The sequence below is a fragment of the Castanea sativa genome, chromosome 7, assembly GCF_040712315.1.
Source record: "Castanea sativa cultivar Marrone di Chiusa Pesio chromosome 7, ASM4071231v1".
Taxonomy (NCBI): Eukaryota; Viridiplantae; Streptophyta; class Magnoliopsida; order Fagales; family Fagaceae; genus Castanea; species Castanea sativa.
The window spans coordinates 44,858,571-44,878,204 of NC_134019.1; the positions used below are offsets into that span (position 1 = coordinate 44,858,571).

General features: G+C 33.8%; 1 protein-coding gene across 1 annotated transcript; it reads right to left on the reverse strand.

Annotated features, from left to right (window-relative positions):
* Nucleotides 1-1,195: 1,195 nt before the first annotated feature.
* LOC142643765 (rop guanine nucleotide exchange factor 1) lies at nucleotides 1,196-6,696 on the reverse strand. The gene is made up of 5 exons (XM_075818481.1): nucleotides 6,120-6,696; nucleotides 5,561-5,677; nucleotides 4,935-5,467; nucleotides 2,483-2,836; nucleotides 1,196-1,859 (listed from the first exon to the last, which is right to left on the reverse strand). Exons 1-5 carry the CDS (start codon nucleotides 6,433-6,435, stop codon nucleotides 1,425-1,427), a joined length of 1,755 nt encoding a protein of 584 aa, XP_075674596.1. The 5' UTR covers nucleotides 6,436-6,696; the 3' UTR covers nucleotides 1,196-1,424.
* Nucleotides 6,697-19,634: the final 12,938 nt, after the last annotated feature.

Below are 19,634 nucleotides of genomic sequence, written 5' to 3' on the forward strand. Positions count from 1 at the left end.
AAATTACTCAGTACTTGATTTCTTAAAACTAAAGTACCATACAGGAAAAATAAATAAATAAATAAAATATAATAAATCACTCCACGGTCTATACTCTAAAAACTAATTACTATCTTAAATATTTATAATCCATTTAATAATATAAAATTTACAAAAGAAAAAAAGAGTGAAAAAAAATTACCCAGTACTTGATATCTTCAAAGTAAAGTACCATACAAAAAAAAAAATACCATACACATGGAGTGCACACGTGTTGTTCTTTATTGATAAGTGAACAACCTTCATGAGAAATTTGATGAGGTATCTAAATCAATACCATTCAAAAAAAAAAAGTACTGTGCTGCATTAGGAGAGTTCCTCTTTATGTGTTTGATGATGTTTAATAGTCTGGTTACTAGTGCCAAGTTTGATGTAATCTACGGTTAGTAGTCTTCAGTTGCTTGTAGCATGTATATAGTTTGGTGTTTGTCATGGTCCACTCTAAGGTTTGTTAGATGATGCGTCATTGGCGGTGCTACTTAATGTAGTTTGGTGCTCCTGGAGTTTAGTCTCTCGTATGCTGCCTCTAGCTACTTGTGTTTTGTATGGTGCTCTAAACTTGTAGCATGTATATAGTTTGGTGTTTGTCATGGTCCACTCTAAGGTTTGTTAGATGATGCGTCATTGGAGGTGCTACTTAACGTAGTTTGGTGCTGCTGGAGTTTAGTCTGTTCCTATTGCAGTGTAGTCTCTCGTATGCTGCCTCTAGCTACTTGTGTTTTGTATGGTGCTCTAAACTTGTACTCCAATTGAATAAAATCTACTAATGAAAGGGAAAAAAAAAATAGAGAATACGTGTGCCTTTGGGTTAAAATGAAAAATGAAAACTATTTCACCATTCAGCTTATTTTTGCTACTATTCATGAGTCCCATTGCACTTTTTGGCACTACTCATGAACTCTATTATACTATTTTAACTAACTTTTACTTTAATCTATAATACTTTCAGCAATAATTGAAAATTTCAGCAAAAAAAAGGTATCCAAACACATTTTAAGCTCATTTATGTTCTAGAATACCATCTTCATGTTAAAAGCGGAACCATAGATTAGATTAAAAACCGTCAATAGTTAGGAATCAATCATGCTCTCGGTGGGAACATCATATTGGCTTTGACATGGAAAAAGAAAGGTTCAGAGAGCAACCAAAATATAAGAAAAAATAATCTTCGCTCTTCACCTATCACCTGGTGAAAACCATGATCTGAAGTCAAAACTTTTAAACCTTCCTGATTATATTGCTAACAGAATATACAATATTACACCCTGCCATTTTTTTGTTCCCCACAGCCTTAAGGCTTTCCAGACTAGCTATGCAACTCTTTAGTTAATTTCAGTTAACTGTTTCAACTTAATTCCACCCTAGAAGGATAACTTTACTTGAACTCAATCTCGCTCTGGAGCATCTCCTGAAACCCTTCTTGAACTGAGATTCCCAGCATATGACCACACCTTATCATAATCTGTAGGGACTACTAATTTTTCTGACTTCGGGTCTGTTGCTTCCTTAAAACTGGTCCTCCTTAGAGAGGAAGGTGCCCTCCCCGGGCTTCCCATTATGGGAGTAGAAGAACAGAAGGTTGGAGTTCCAAATGGAGAGGCATATGGAGTGTGGTGGATTGAGAAGGGGCTAGGAGACATTCGTTTCTGAATAGGAAGACCACCTAGTCCCCCCCTGCTGAAAAGGGACAATGATTCTGCAGCAGCACATCGCTTAGTCGCATCATCTACATAAAGGACATCATCTATCCTGGCCATTATGTTAAAGGCCAAGCTTTCCATTACTCTTGAGTAGCTTTCAAGAATTGACTGCCCAACATCCTGCAAGAAAAAATTTCTTTTTCAAAACTCACTGGAAAGTTCTCATTGTCTTTTACTGAAACACACTGTATGGCCACAGCATGGTAAAAACAAGGAGGGAACCTTCATTAAACAGACAAAATGTACGCAGATAATCTACAGATCAAATTTCCCATCCAATACCTATCAAATTTGTTCAGACTTAAAGATTTTCCATATCGGAAAAAAGGGACTTCCTATACCATAAGATGATCTGTGATCTGCCTCATAAGGCCCTACTAAAATGGTCCAAGTACCACTCTACCAAGGGAATGACTCTAATTATCTAATATTGCTGTCTCTTGAACTATTTTTTGGTACAGCCCACATATTATGAATATGCTTAGAGCATGATGGTTGACAGATTGTACGCAAGGATGCACCAAACCTACATATCACAATGCCCCTAAATTTCCAAGAAACCAATTTTCCACACTCCACCATGTCAACCACTTTTCACCGGCAACTAACAGAGATTAGCTACTTCTTGTGATATACGCCCAAAAAGTGAGTCATCACATATTTTGCATCACTATCTAAAGTAATGCCTGTGCTTGTAATGTCAAGTGTAATGGATAAAATAAAAGGTTGCCAGAACATAATACCTTATTGTATTGGATCTTATTCATATCCAATGCAGTTTGCGGGAGGCCAGGGAAACGAAGCCTTAAACTCTGTAAGAGGGTCTCTGCTCTTTGGGCCAAAAAATTACTCTTTTCACAATCAGCTATAAGGCCCTTAACCTTGCCACCCCAAGACGAACGTCTAGCTTTCATTTTTTTTGCAAGTTTCCTCTGGTCTTTTTGCTTCCAGACATGAACTGATGCCTCTATCCGATTAGCTATTTCCAGAGTGTGATGTTCAGATGACAGGTCCAGGCAATCAAGTAAACATTCTGGTGAGAACTGGTCAGCAGTTATGTAGCGATAAATGATGTCACCAAGACAATCTTTTCCCCTCTGCAATGGAAATCAGACAATTAAGGAATCAAATAAAATGTTGAGATAAATAAACTATAAAAATGTTGAATATATGTTCATGCATGTAATGAATCAGTAATTACCAAAGATTGAGTGACATTCTGAATTTACTAATGATCTGACATGTTAAATTCCATTAAGCCCTACAATTATTTAAAGGCATCATGCACACCTTCTACCATTAAAAATATAAAAAGGCATACCAACATGATTTACCCATCTATTTTATTCTGTAGATATATAATTTCTTGCTTTACCATCTCGAAAAAAGGTAGCAGACCTAAAATAACAATAATAGTATTAGTAAAAGAGGACATGTCAATTAAGGTAGTAAGAAAGAATCTAACTTCAGACAGAATTGATTTGGCAAAAAAGAATACATGTGGCTAACCCTAACTAGTCTATCGAGGATCCATAGCCAAAAATTTTGGGACTAAGGTTAGATTGGATTTACCATTTAATATTAATTTATATATAGCTTCCATGTGATGAATATGTTATCAGATTCATAACTTATTGCTTTCAACACACACAAAAAATTAAATCTCAAATATCTAGCCCAAACCATAGTTGAACAATTGAAAAGAAAAGCATTTAAGCAACAACTGATAGTATTCACTACGAGAATGAGATTAATTTACTCATAAAAAATAAATCTCCTCTAAACAGAGTAGGTATGTTAAACATTGAAAAATTGTGGTTCTCATGAAAATAGAAAAGAATCCCTTATAGCCTTGTTCAGTTTTTTCTTTTTCCTGGTAGGGGTGAAGCTGTTTGTTTTGTGGACCCATCAGTTTACTTTAAGAAGTGTTTTTTTTTTTTTATTCAAATGGCGTATTGAATGGACAAATAAGAGATGAGGCTTAGGATTATAGCTTGTAGCTTCATTGTTCAATTGTCTGCAATTTTGAGTTTTACTCCTACTCCTTACCACAAATCTTGGAAATTAAAATATACTTCGATGTATGGCCTGCTAACAGCCAAGTGTAAGAAGAAAGAAACCAACAATGATTAACAATTCCAAGATGCACAGAGAAAAGAGAAACACATTTAGATTTGACTTATCTTACACTAAGTGGAATAGTCAATTACTGGGTTCCAGCATAGACATAATGTGACAAATACCACAACTGACCAGAATCCTAGACCAATGGGTATAGCTAAATAGTCTGATACTTACGCTTCTTTATTTTTCATAAACAATCCAGTCATCTGATCAACTCCAGCTATATATATGCTTAGTGTTATATATTTTATTCACATCCAGTCCCATACCTGAAAAAAGTAGAAGGGTTTCTATAGGTTGATGACTAGCGTAAAATTTAGTCACTCTATTAGGAATGGAGTGCAGACATTTGATCCTTCACTTTCAGAAGGCTCAGCTATCTTTTGCCAAAAAGACAAATTATTCCTAGAGCAAATGCAAAACCATATTCTTTAAACAATCTAGTCCCCACTACCCCAGCCTTCATTACACTGCTGGTAACTTTTTTATTTGGTAAGTATTTGATACACTGCAGGTAGCTTCAAGTTACATCAAAGATATAGTCTCATAAATTATGCAATTAATGATATCTTTAACTTTCTTTAAAAGAGAGTTGAAACTTAACTGACACCATTAAAGCATGCAACACCAACAACAAACAAGTGAACAACATAGTCATGCAAAGAAGACATTTCTCCAAGATCAATAGCCAATTGGTAATCAAATTTTAAAATCAAAGGTTCACCAATTTTTATGGGACATTATATGATGACAAATCCAACAGGATTGCCAAGGGACATTGATATATGAAGAAAATAGATAACCTCAGGTTTAATTGTCAACTACTTTCCAAACTCCTGTCTAGTGTCTAGTAGGGATATAGCACCATAAAAAATCAAATGATCCCCATCTAGGATAAGCATTCTTCTAAGACCATGTCCACAAGCACCTAAATCTCCTTTAGTTTGCTACCATTTCAACCAGTAGGATAACATAGAAAGAAAACTAATTAACATGTGATAGCATCTTTAGTCTTCAGCTGTGTCATGTTTAACACTGTAAGTCTATCAGCATAGAAATAGAAACCTGTACCTTCGGCAAGGTATCCAAGTAAGCACTGGGGATCTCCATCTCAGCTAGCACACTACCATTAATTGCCAAAGCTGCCTTCAATATCTGATTTGCACAGTCCCTGCACTGCTGCAACCTCTTCCTGGCATCCTCTGACAACCCATCCTGCGGTACTTTTGGACAGGGCAACCACCACTTCTCTTCCTGCCTAATCGAAGGCCTCCCACCACACGATCCATAAGCATCACGGTCATTCGTTTCACCCACAATTATCCCCCGATCAACATACCAAAACTCCGTATCACAAAACCCATCAAGCATACTAAGCAACATCGCATCAAGCTTTTTCAACGCGGGCAAATTCACATACAAATCGGAGCGTGGCTGCGTTGCCATGACTTCATACGTGCCCCCACCGGGGAACTGTTGTATCGAAGGCACAAGCTCCACAATCGAATCACTCACACACAACAACCATTGCATTTCACGGCGCCACATTGCCTTCTTCTGTTGCGCCAACGGCTCTAACCTCCACAGCTCACCAAACACAGTCGCTGCCATCTCAACACAAAACTAAACTTCAGTACAAAAAGAATTACCCAAACTTATAACATACATAAGCACGCGACAAGGCAGAGAGGACTAACCAGAGAGATTGGTGATGGCATTTGAAATGGCAAGGGCAGTGCAAACTCCTTTCCCTCCTCCAGACATGTCTTCCCCAAGAAGAAGCTTACCGAACCTCTCCTTCATCATCTCAACCTCTATTGCAATTACACCCAAAATAAGTACATATATTAATTCAAATTCCAAATGGGGTAACAAAATAAATCATCTTTGTTGCATCAAGTGCCCCATGTTGATCAAAATAGAGCAAATTTATTAATTTCCCATTACAAAACTGATATTTTTTTTTACAACTGTACAATACACAAACTTGGATCTCAGCTTAACAAAACACAGCATTGCCCTGTTTGGTAACAGAGAAATTAAAGGAAATGGGTATTGATGAAAAAGCAAAATACCCACATTTTCTATTGGGTTTCTCATTTTACAGCCCCATAGAGCCAAACACCAAAGACTCCTCAGTCTCACTTCTGAGACTCAAAAGGTTCAATTTCTCTTTGTTCTCACACACAGTCAATTTAGCACCAAATTTAGAAACAAAAAATAAATAAATAAATAAAAATGAAAAATACAACGTACCGGACAAATCGGTTTCCGGTTTCTCAGGCTTCTTCTCGTCCCAAACCACCACGTCCTTGCCTCCGATCACCGGCAGCATCACCGGCGCCGGAAAAAGGAAATTACCGGCCACCGGACGAGGAGACGACGTCATGGAGCTCGAAGCTCCACACTCAGTCTCGAACCGCCGGCACGAGAAGCTACTGCTACAGCTCTCCGACTCGCTGACGTCAGCGCTCAGGCTGTAACTGCCGCACCGCTCGCTCTGCTCCTGGTCGGAGCCGGAGCCAGAGCCAGAGCCGGAGCCGGAGGCTTCCTCCGACGAAACGCTGGCCATTGATCTGGAAAAAGATCGAACGGTCACAGTGATCTCTCTCAAGTCTCAACACCAGTTCAGTTGCACATTCGCTATAGTGAAACGCGGCTGTAGGTGATTGCAGTGGGGAAAAAAAGAAAGCAAAGAAAAAAGAAAAAGAGAGTTCGCTCGCGTGGTTTCTGAATTCTGAAATAGTAAAGAGTTTGTAGTAGTGGTGGTGGTGTTGGTGTTGGTGAGGGATAAAGAGAAAAAGCAGATACTATAGTGGCTTTTTCTTGTGTCTGTCTGTCTCTCTCTCTCTGTTTTTATATGTGAGAGAAATGAATAAACTGAATATTTGCTCTCTTTTTTTTTTTAGAAACTGTATGGTGTGAATATAATCTGTAATGATTGTGCCACATTCGTATCACACACTACTCATGTTACATACTTATCGTACACACGTTATTACACGGCTAAAAATGGTGTTTTTTTAAATTTAAAAAAAATGCAATGGGTATGGGAGTCTAATAAGATTTTTCGATTCATAAATATGAGGGTAATAACTAGTGCACACTGTTGTATATGAAATGCATACGGGACACAATTGTATATTGAACTTCAATTTTTGAAAATTGTGACTTCAAGTCAAGAATTAAGATTTTCTTTTTTCAATAAACCTTAAATTCATACGCCACAATTAAAACTGCATACAGCAGTTAATTATGCAAAGCGAGTTATAAAGTAGGAAACACGCACTAAATTTTGAGAAGCAAACTTAAACACATACTTAATTTTAGTCTCTCACCAAATTTAAACACATTATTTAACCCAATGTACTACAACAAGAGTCTAACTCTCGTGCATATTTTGTGTGCAATAATGTGAAATAAACACTATTCCAAATATAATAGTGTTGTAACATTTTTATAATTATGATGACAATTTAACGTAGAGAAAATGATATGTTCACAATAAATCATTAGTAGAAGGTTATTACGGGTTTTTGGTGAGATAAATTAATTTTATTAGTAAATTTAAATTATAATTTGTTGTAAAAATATTTTAAAATTATCGTAAACATAACACTTTTCTTTACTATATGGAGCTAGCTTCATAATGATTTATTTTTATTATTAAACCAAAATACCAATTTAATTTAAATATATGTTGAGTTCGAAGTCTAAATGTCTTATTCGTCGACAAAACAGTTTATCAATAAACCCAACGGAAACACAAGACACTTTATAGTACTTTATCAACTATAACCTAAGCTTTTCTCAAAAAAAAGAGAACTAAGCTAAGCTAACTACAACACAAAGACAAAACTCTATTCCTATTTGTGATCATAAGATGATTTAGATAATGAGGCAAACTAAAGGCAAAAAAGCAAAGCAAAAAAAAAGACTAAGGACAAGAAAGAGACGGCGTCGTCTTCTTCTTCTTCTTCTTCTGGAGTGTGGGTTTGTCTTTCCGTAACAGCTGGGTTTAGCACCCGACACGGCCTTTTTCTGTGGGACCCACACAATAGTAACGTACAAACTAGGTGAGTGGATGACGTGGACAAAAACGAATTAGGATGGCCGTTAATTTTTGCGAAAAAGACGAAACGGCGGTTAATTTTTATTTTTATTTTTGTTTTGGCGGGTGGGGGAGGGGAAGGTGGGTTACAAAGCGGGTGTTCTTAGATTACGTGCCGTGGGCTCGCCTTTCTAAGCGTGGTTTTTGGAATGTTAATTTGATTAATTTGTGTTTTATTAAAGTTTGTTTTGGGTTTTGTCGTTTTGATTGATTTCATCATTTTCAGTGCAAAGTCATGTGCTTTTCTTTTTTAATCAAGATGCTTTTCAATGCAACTTCATTTAATGCGAATTAGAAATTTGCTTTTTGTTAACAATTTTTTTTTTTTTTTGTTGTTGTTGGGATTAGTTGATCCAAGGGCATAACTTTTGTGTAAACAATAGTGCAGGCAAATACTATTGGTTTTTTTAAAAAAAAGGGCAAGCATATATTGGAAATTGGTTGATAATTTTTTATCATGTAAACGGAATAAATTATAGTTAAAACTTAAGAAAATTTATTAATGTTGTATTAGGAAGGGATCTTCTCTCATTTAAATTCCCTAATTTTTTTTCAATTTAATCTAGATGTAAGACACGTAAAACTCTAGGTTTTAAAAAATGTTATTTAAATCACATAAAATGAAATAAATGTCATGTGTCTCGCATCTCATTAGGAAATTTAAGACGTTAAATGAGAGTACATTCATACTACAACATATGCTCTTCAATTCAAACACATGACTGTACTAACCAGTGTACAATGCTATACTCTTTAAAATAATTCATTATAGTCATGCCTTAAAAAAAATACCACTATATTTTACCCACCCCACGTACACAATTTGGAATTTGATACTTTTGATGTTATGTAAATAATGAATTGTATATATGTTATATCAATATAATAAATAAATGTTATGTGTCTCACATCTAATTAGGAAATTTTATGTGTTAAATGAGAGTACATTCATACTACAACATATGCTCTTCAATTCAAATACATGACTATACTAACCAATAATGTACAATACTATATTTTTAAAAATACCTCATTATATTCATGCCTTCAAAAAAAAATCCACTATATTTTAACCCCCCCCCCCAAAATACGCACAAGTTGGGATTTGATACTTTTGATATTTTGAAACTAATGAATTGTATCTATGTTTTATCAATATAATAAATAAATTTTATATGTCTCACATCTAATTATGAAATTTAAGGCGTTAAATGAGAGTACATTCATACTACAACATATGTTCTTCAATTCAAACATACAACTACACTAACCAATGTACAATGCTATACTCTTTTAAAATACTTCATTATAGTCATGTCTTCTAAATAAATCCACTACATTTACCCCTTAAGTGTGTGCTTGGCAAAAATTAAAAAAATATCTTATTTTACTATTCAAATTATTTTTGTTAATATTTATGGATCTAACTGCATTTTTTTTTATACTATTCATAAGTCCAACTATACTATTTTACCTAACTTTTACATTTATCTATAATACTTTTAGCAATTAATTTTTAGTTTTAACAAAATAAGTATATTCCAAACAAAACCTCAAATACACACAAGTTGGGATTTCATACTTTTGATGTTCTGTAACTAATGAATTGTATCTATGTTTTATTGTTTTATCAATATAGTATTTTTATAGATAAATGAGAATTTAATCGTTCCACGATAAGACACTAGTAATGAAATCCTTTTTTTTTGTAAAAAACGTATCTAATGAAACGTTTATCATATCTCTTAATTGAATATTTATTTAATTATTTTCTATTACCCTATGCCTCATAAAATCCAAAATTTGGTACAATTTTGGACTGTCGAAGGACATGGCACGCTTACCAAGTATGTGAGATACTTTGTTTCTTTCGGACAGCCCAGGTCGGGCCCACTGGACTCTCCGGTTCCCACTCGCCGGGGTCTGCAGACTCCGAGTACTATTGTTGTTTCAAAACTTTAAATTTTGCATCAGTTTGCTGACAAATCTGACATTGTGTAGAACACAAGTATTCTACTCCACATCCACACTCTTTTGAATCTGTTTGCGTATTACAATCGTTCCTACGCACGTTAATCACTTTTTTCCATATTAAGCTTTCAACCTCATGTAGCGTGGTCTCATGTTCAAACATGGCATTAATAATTAAGGATTTTATTAACGTTTGTGTATATAATAATATATTATTTTTGAAAAGAAATTTATCAAAAATTAAAAAATTTTTACAATTTTTTAATTTTTTATAAAATATTTTCATAAATGGATGACTTTTCAATTAACTGGACCCAATTATTAATAGCGATGAGAAATCTCAGGCTAATTTAAGCAATTTAATTTATTAAATTTTAATTAATTTAATTTATAAAATTTTTAATAGTTAAATAAGGTCCGTCTAACCATAAAAAGCTAGTAAGACTTTATAGCTTTTAAAAAAAATCAAACATGTCAAGTGTGTCTGGCCGAAAACAGGCCAAACGGCCACGTGTCACGCCCTGATTTCACTGATTTTTCAGTGGATCAGATGGCTGAGATTGAGTTATCATAGTTTTAATCCTCGAGCCTACTTGTGGGGTCCAGGTGCCTATGATTATAGATTAGAAAAGTTGATAGGAGTTTTTTTTTGTCCATGTGAGGACCACCATAGAGGTTCATCATACTCGTGATGAAACCAACAGGGCTATTAACTATAGGTCGGCTGGTCGGGTGTGCGATTAATAGATAATTTAAGCATAGTGTAGTGTGTGTGATGGTACGTGTGTATTATTTTCACTCAGAACAGAAAAGAAAGATACTAATATTCAATCATCATTTAATAAATGTATAATTGAGTATGTACAAATGTAGAACTAAAATAACATAGTATTACCCCCAAAAAAAAACTAAAAAACTAAAAAACCAAAGTTTATAATTGAGTAGGTAAGCCAAAAAAAAAAGCAATCCAACAATATTTTTCCCAAGAGTTGAACCAAAGTTAGTTAAGTTGACCAGTTTTACTAGTTTCATCTTAATAAATAATTAATATCACTTTTTTTTTTATATATAGTATTAATATTCTAATACATTAATAAACATGTTAGATTAGTGTTGAAAATTCTTAACACATTTACTAAACAGGGAGAATTCTTAACACATTTACTAAACAGGTCTAGTGCGGGTCAACCCATATAGTCGAATCCTCATGACTAGATACAACACAAATCAAACTTGCAAACACAAATTGTCACCCCTAACTAAAAGTGATAGATCCATGTAATTAGTGATGAACATAAAATGTCTGCCACTCATAATTACACAAATCAACAAGTTGTGAAATTAGGTATGCGCTTGAGAAAAAAATTATTAGTACCTATAATAATGCGGTACCCCCTTCTTTTACATTCATGTAGATCCCGTCATGAATTTAATTAATGAAATTAGTTTAGAGAAATAAATATTATAAAGGCTAAATACTAGTGCACACTCGCTTATTGCACACAACCACACACGCACTTTGCATTGAAATTGTGACGATTAGGGAGGGCAACCATACACACGCACATTACTTCTACTAATATTTCTCTAAGGCTGTGTTTGGTTCAACTAAAAGATTTTATAGAAAACATTTTACAGCTTTACGAGTGTTTGGGTGGACTAAAAACTATGGTTAACCTAAAATCAATTTCCCTTTGACTGTAAAATAGGGCCGGTTTTGTGTAAAATGAATTACACTTTTATTTTCATACATGCCATTTTCAGCCTCACTTCTCACTCACACTCCTTTGAACCAAAGAGAGAGAGAGAAGAGATGAGAGCCTTGAACATAAATGAAGTAGCACATAAAGAGCAAAGAGGAACCACCTATGAACTGATTGGACCATCGTGACCTAGTCAAGCAATCCACCCATGAGCTAATTGGACCACCATGACCAAGTCAAGCAACCCTCCCATGAATTGATTGGACTACTATGACCACCTAACTACTAACGTCGACCACCCCCTAGATGTTTTCGTCTCTGCCTTAATCTCATCACTGTCGCCTATAGATCAAACCACCGTATCCAAGTCACCGCTACCAAGCCACTACAATCATCCAACCCACCCTTGAACTGATCTCTCTCTTTCTCGATCTACCTCTCTCTCTTTTTTGCTCAATCTCTCTCTCTCCCTCTCTCACAATCAATTTGATTTGAATCTCTTATTTTTTGTTTCTTTGGATTTTTTCATTAGAAATTTTTAATTATAATATTTGTTTCGAAGTTAGGAAAATGTGATTTCTAGAGCAAATTTTTGGTATACAATCAGGTACCCTAAAAAAATATTTTCACTAAAAAACATTTTACAGTAAAAAAAAAACATTTTAGTAATTTTACATTGAACTAAACACAATCTAAATCACAATTTCAATATCAAGTGTGTTCAACCACTAGCTATTATAAAAGGGGGGAAAAAGAGTATAATATATTAAGTTGTGATCTTTAAGTTGAATCTCTGTGATCTTTATTGGGGGCCCACAACCACAGAATAGTTGACCTCAAACTCTGAGTCTTTGTGCTTAGTTAGTTTGTGAGTTACAAATCTTGGAGCTGCTGATTACGAAGAGAATTAAAGAATTAACAATCCCAACAACGTTTACGGGAATAATGTGAATATCACAGTTGTTGATTAATATGCATGATGCACATCTATTCAGCAACCAAAAAAAAAAGAAGCATGATGCACATCTATTCAGCAACCAAAAACAATAAGAAGCATGATGCACACCTAACGTTGTTGGTCAATGCATGCATTAAACTCTCGTGATTATGGAAACAAAAACTATTTGGGTGTGCAAAGTGCATGCCTTAGTATATTAATTATCACATGCATGCATGCTTTAGTATGTTAATTATCACTTTTTTTTTATGAGATTAATTATCACATTGATTAAACAAAACTTTTTTTTTAATACAAGATAGAATTTCTGTTTTAGCATAATCTAAGTGTATATGTGTGTGAAGCTCCCTCTTGAAGAATTGAACCCCGGCTCTTGCCATCCTAACACCCCCACAAGCATCTATATTAGTATTTTATTTCTCTATTTTTTTTTCCCATTAATGAAGCTTTTTACTTCTACTAATATTTTGTTTCAATAACAGTAACGCCCCCTTTGAAATTATTTCGATTCATAATCCTTTCCTTTCTTGAAGTTTTTTTTTTCTTTTCTTTTACCATTTCATAATTCAACCGCTACAAATTTACAATGAAGGTAAATAAATTCGAACTATATGTGTCTTCATTAAAAACATCAAATGATATTAGTTAAACTATAAAACTGATAACAAAGTTTAGGTGGTGTTTGGCAGAGTAGTTTGATATGAGATTTTTGTAGTTTTTTGAAATACATGTAGGTGAAAAAGTGTTTATAAATGTATGTAATGTTCTTTAAAATGTAAAAATGTGAGTTTGAACTTAGAGACCAAACATGCCCTAATTTTCTTACTTGTTTTACATCGTATAAATTTTATTTACTTAAAATGTATATTCTAATTTTTTTTTTAAAAAGACTTAAATCTTTTGAAAATCAGCTTCAAAATCTTTTACTTAGTTAATTGAACTTTTTAAAAACCACATTGACAACAATATGTATAAGCATAACTAATATCTTGAGGGGGTACATGTATAATTGATTTTGCTGGCACCCTTCTATTGTTTTTATTTTTTATTTTTTTTATATAAGATATAATTTATACTCTAATCTAATCTAAGTGTATATGTGTGCGAAATTTCTTCTTAGAGATTTGAATTCCGATCCTTACCTCCCACACTCCACACCCCACAAGATGTAAGGTGATCCCTTCTATTGTTGATAAATGTAGGTTTATACTACCTTGACACCTAATTAATATAATAATTAATTTGTAATTAATGCATAATAAAAATAACATAAAAAGTAAATCCATATAAAAGTAATAATGTAATATTATTATCATCATAACATAAATTAATAACTTAGCAAGGTATAAAACTGTGTATCCAAAGATTGCTTTAGAGCATCCACATCAGTTGGTGGATAATCATGTATAATGCAAAATTTTTTCAATTTTACACATTTTGAGCTACATCAGTGGAGCTAAATCTGGGTAAAATAGTGTAAAACCATCCCCGAGCTACAGTACCGTATATATTTACACGGTTACTGTAGCTCGTTTATACAATATTTTATCATTTCTCCTTCGCTCCTTTTTTTCTCTCTCTGATCCGTTTACAACAGACTCATTCTCTCATCTTTTTCTCAACACAAAATATACAGAGATATATTTTGCTCAAAAAAAAAAAACACAGACATACACAAACAAACACGGATCGGTGCTTGACTGGTCGGAGCTCGTGGGTCTTGCCGTGGATCGGAGCTCGGGGACGCTGGATCGGAGCTGGCGGATCGGAGCTCGGGGACGCTGGATCGGAGCTCGAGGACGTTGGATCGGAGCTGGCGGATCGCGATAGGAGCTGGCGGATCGGAGCTCGGGGACGCTGGATTGGAGCTGGCGGATCGCGATCGGAGCTGGCGAATCGGCGATCAGAGCTCGCGAATCGCGATCGGAGCTCAAGGATCGGCGATCGGAGCTCGCGGATCGCGATCGGAGCTCGCGGATCGGCGATCGGAGCTCGCGGATCGCGATCGGAGCTCACGGATGGTGATCTGAGCTCACCAATCGGACTCGCGAATGGTGATCTGAGCTGGTGATTGGAGAGGTAGTTGATGGAGAGGGAGAGGGAGAGGGAGAGGGAGAGTTTGAAAGATGGGTTTAGAGAGAGAGAGCAAAAGTGAGAAATGAGCTGGGAGAGAGAGAGAGCGGTAATTTAAGAGTTAGTTGGGAGAAAATAATAAAATATTAAAGAAAATTAATTATTTAATTAAAAAGGTGGTAGGATAGATGAACTGATGTGGAGGTTTTGTAAAATTAGATGTGTAAAATAAAAAAAGTGAATTTTTAGTGTAAAAGTGAATGTGTAAAATGAAGGAGTTGGTGTGGATGCTCTTATAATTTCATCTCTCCCTTAAAAAAGAAAAAGAAAAATCTGCATCTATCTTTTTCTCTCTCTTAAATTATGCAAGATATATATTAACTATATAATTAAATATTCATATATAGCTAGGTACGTAATAGGTATATAAATATTGCTTGACTTGCCTCTCCAAAAAAAAAAAAAAAGCTTGTCTTATTAATATCGCCTATTATGTTGCTCTAGGGGTGCTGGCAACGTACGCCTATGTTTCGTGTTGCGCGCAGTAGATAATTGAGCACAGAAGCCTTTTTTTTTTAATGATAAAATTAAACTTCCATTAATTAGCAGAAAAGCTAGCTGCAGCTTTCTTGGTAGGGAACATATGTGGTTATTGGTTGCTATGGTAATAAAAACTAAAAATTTATTGTACTAGGTGAGCGTTTGGATAAGTTTATGTTTTGCGTTTCGTGCGTTCTTGGTAGGGAACATATGTGATTATTGGTTGTTATGGTAATAAAAACTAAAAATTTATTATACTATGTTTGCGTTTGGATAAGCTCACGTTTTGCATTTCCAGTGTTTTGTGTGTGTGTGTGTTTTTTTTTTTTTTTTACCTGAGCGCCTCTTACACTGTTTATTGTCAATGAACATTGTATTTAGATATGTGAATAGTAAAAAATTTGTGAATAGTAAAAATTTTGTGAATAGTAACTTTTTTATTATTATTTTTATTGTTTTCAGTAAAATAAGTAGTATCCAAACAAATATATATATGGAGGACCATTTTTCAGAATCTTTGTTGTTAGGTGTAAATGCACTTTTGATCCTTATATTTTGACATTATTTCTATTTTGGTCCCTATTTTTTTATTTTACCATTTTTAGTTCCTAAAATAAAAAACGCATTCTATTTTGGTCTTTATCGTCATCTTACTAAGGGAAATATCCTATGTGACAGACGAAGTGTACTATTGTCACATTAAATGCTGATGTGACCAATAAAATAATACTAAAAGATGCCGCATCAGTTTAAAATAATAATTAAAAAAAGACACATTAGCATCCACATCAACCTTTGATTTTAAAAATTAATTTATCAATTTTAACAAAATGAAAAAAAAATTAGAACCCAAAATACACATGAATTCAGATCTAGTTTCATCTTAAACATGAACAAGAAAGAACACCAACCCAGAAAATTCAATCACAATAACAAAAACCCAGAAAAAAATAAATTTACTGACAAGAACATGATACTAACATAAACTTTTCTTTCATTTTCTTATACTTAGAACGAAATACAAATTACCAGCAAAAACATCCAACTAAACACCACCAAAACAAGCAAAACATCCCCAATAACTCCACTGAAAAAAGGAAAAAAAAAATCTCGGTCCTTAAGATTTCCCCTCTCACGTCTCTACCTCTCCATAGAAAAACACGTAAATTTCCAGCCAAAAATACTCATGAAAAATCTAAAGAAAAGCCATAAAAAACCCCATTGAAAAAACCAGAAAAAAAAAAATCCTAGACCAATCTCCAAAAATATCTCTGTAAACTCATCAAATATTCCCAAAAATTCTCTACAAATCCAGCAACAATAGAACAACAAGCACAACCTAAATGAACGAGGTGTTGCTCGCCATGGTCAATCTTCCACCCCAAGGTCCGATCTGCCACCGTCACCAAAATGTCCGAAGACATCGTTGGGAAGAGCGAAAGGGCCAGGTTCACTACTGATCTGCTTCAAATCACTGCCGATCTTAGCCCTTCTCTTTTTAAACCCAAATCCAAACCACCACCTACCTCAACCCCTCTCTCTACCCAAATCCAAACCACCACATCTCAGCCTTCCTTTCTTTAAACCTAGATCAAAGCCATATCCCAAAAACTACAACCTAAATTTAAAGAGAAAAAAGAAATGAGAGAAAGCAAAGAGGGAGAGAGTGGAGTTTGAGTGTTTGACCCGAGAGAGAGAGAGAGATAGGAAAATGAAAATGAGTTTGAGTTTTGTGTTTATTGATGATATTGTGTTTGGTTGACAAGAAAATTTAAGAAAAATTGAGATAGTTACTACAATTTTTTTTTTCGTAATCTTTAAAACTGAAAAGAAAAAAAAAAGTTTCTTCTTTTTAAAAAAAAAAATTTAAATTAGAATTGCAAAATTAAATTTATTTTTTTTTAAAATTTTAAATTAAAATGCTGAAGTGGCATATTTTAAATACTAAATAATTTTTTAATATTATTTTATTGGCCACATCAACATTTATGTTAGCATTTAATGTGTCAACAGTGGACTTTGTTTGCCACATCAGGAATTTATGTTAAGTAAGTAACGGTAAATACCAAAATGGAACACGTCAATTGATTTAGGGACTAAAAGTGGTGAAATGAAAATGTAGGGGCCAAAATGAAAAAGATGCAAAATGTTGGGACTAAAAGTGCATTTATATATATATATATATATATTAATAGTCAAAGCTGTTTCTCAAAAAAAAAATAAAAAGAAGTCAAAGTTAAGAGAAAATTCAATTAAATTCTAACTAGAGTATAATTTTAAGCCACATGTCTCATTTTATTTTAAAATTTTTGTGTAAAGTGAATTATTATATGCAAAAATAAAATAATTTAAATTTAATTAGATTCTAAATTAAATTTTAATTAGAGTTCAATTTTGCACGATATGTTCCATCTAATTTTTTAATTTTTGTGGCAAATGAATTATTAAGTGTAAAAACTGAAAAGTGTATAAAATGAGAAACCATTATATATTTTAGAAATTCATAGCTTAAAAAATGCATAAGTTGTAATTCCTACATCAAGTTTAATTTGAACTACCCATGCATATGCATAGTGTTATACACTATTGTGAAATAACAATTATAACTACTAGCTAGTGTGGTGATAGGAACGTGATTAATATTTTGTTGGCCTATCCAATCTATGATTTCCTATGTTTTAGACTTTAGCAAATATTTTGTTAGTTATAATTTTAAGAAATAAATAAATAATAGGAACATAATTAATACCATATAACTTGACAAGTTTTTGGGTAAACCGAGGTGAGGTCTTTCCTGCTCCTTCAAGACTATTCCAAATTGGGTTGTCTTTGGTGAGTTTGTGGTCGAGCTAAGGAGCTAACTTGGTGAAGAAGGTGGAGCTAGCTAGTCAGATCCAGTGGACCAGGTCTTAGACTTTAGCCGTACAAAATAGTATCTTTGGGTTGTAGATAACAAGAAACCTATCTATTTGAACACATCTAGCTCAATAAACATTGATAGCTTTGGCCAAGAAGAGGATTGATTGGAAAGGCTATAAGTATTTAGAAAATTCATGGGCAAAAACTTTTCCTTCTAGTTCTCTAATTTAATTTTTTCTAGTGTACCAAAAAGCTCATAGAATTCAAGTTAATTTCTAGAAGGGCTTGATAACAACACATATAAGCCTTAACAGTTAATCCACTTCAAATACTTACCTAGTAAAAAGGCTTGAAAAAAACACCTATAAGCCTCATCAATCAATCCTCTTCATGTTTGATTCTATTCTCTTCTTGGTCATGTCCTCCATTTCTTATAACAAAATCAAACAATACCTAGTAATATATAGACACAAACCATAGTTAAAAAACCCTAATTATCCTTAGACTTATTAGTTGTTTCTACCTCATATAACCCCAAAGAGAATATTGCCTAAGGATTCCAAGAGGACCGGAGGAGGCTTTAAGATTCTTGAATATCTTGAGAATAATTTGGAGTTTTCTTCACGAGTTAAAGGAGTTTTGTAGCAGGTGTAGATTTACGTAAGTGAACTTTTAATTGACTAGTATAAAACTGTTATTTATAAAATATATTAATTTTCTTGCAAAAATTGATTCAATAATTTCAACTATTTGATTTAAGAAATGAACTACATTGTATTCCTTATTTAAATATTTGAAAGAAAAAATATTGTCAAATTTGCTCATTCAAAAATTCTGCATTTTTTTTCTTCAAAATTGATAATTAAAATTTTCGCTTTCCCAAATAATGGTATATAATAATTAATGATTCATTGGATATATCATATATGATACAAGTAATGTGCAGGGAGAGAGAGAAATAGCTAAACCTTCCTATAATGAATTTATAATTATTTTGTAACAAGGTGTAATAATGTAACATACAAAATGTAACAATTGCTTCAAGCATTGTCCACTTTGGTCCTATTCAGTCCTTTTTGTCAACTTTGGTCCTATTCGGTTCACTTCCATCTTATTCGGTCCACATTGGTCTTATTCAGTTCACTTAGGTCTAATTCGGTCTGTTATGTCCTCTTCGATCCAGTGTAATCTTATTCGGTCTTATTTTGGTCTATTTGGTCCAATTTGGTTAATTCTGTTCTCTTCAGTTCAATTTAGTCCTAGTCGGTCCAATTTAGTTCTATACAGTCCAATTTGGTCATATTCGGTCCTATTCAGTCAATTCTTTCTACTTTGGTTCCATTCAGTCCATTTTAGTCCTATTCAGTCCAATTTAGTTCTATTCGGTCCAATTTGATTATATTCGGTCAACTTTGCTTCTATTCGGTCCAATTTGGTCATGTTTGATCCAATTTGGTCATATTCGATCCTCTACAGAGTCTTCAAACTTCATGCAGCAACCAGCTCTAGAATTCACATACCATTTGATGGTTTGAATCACTACAAGAATTTTGGTC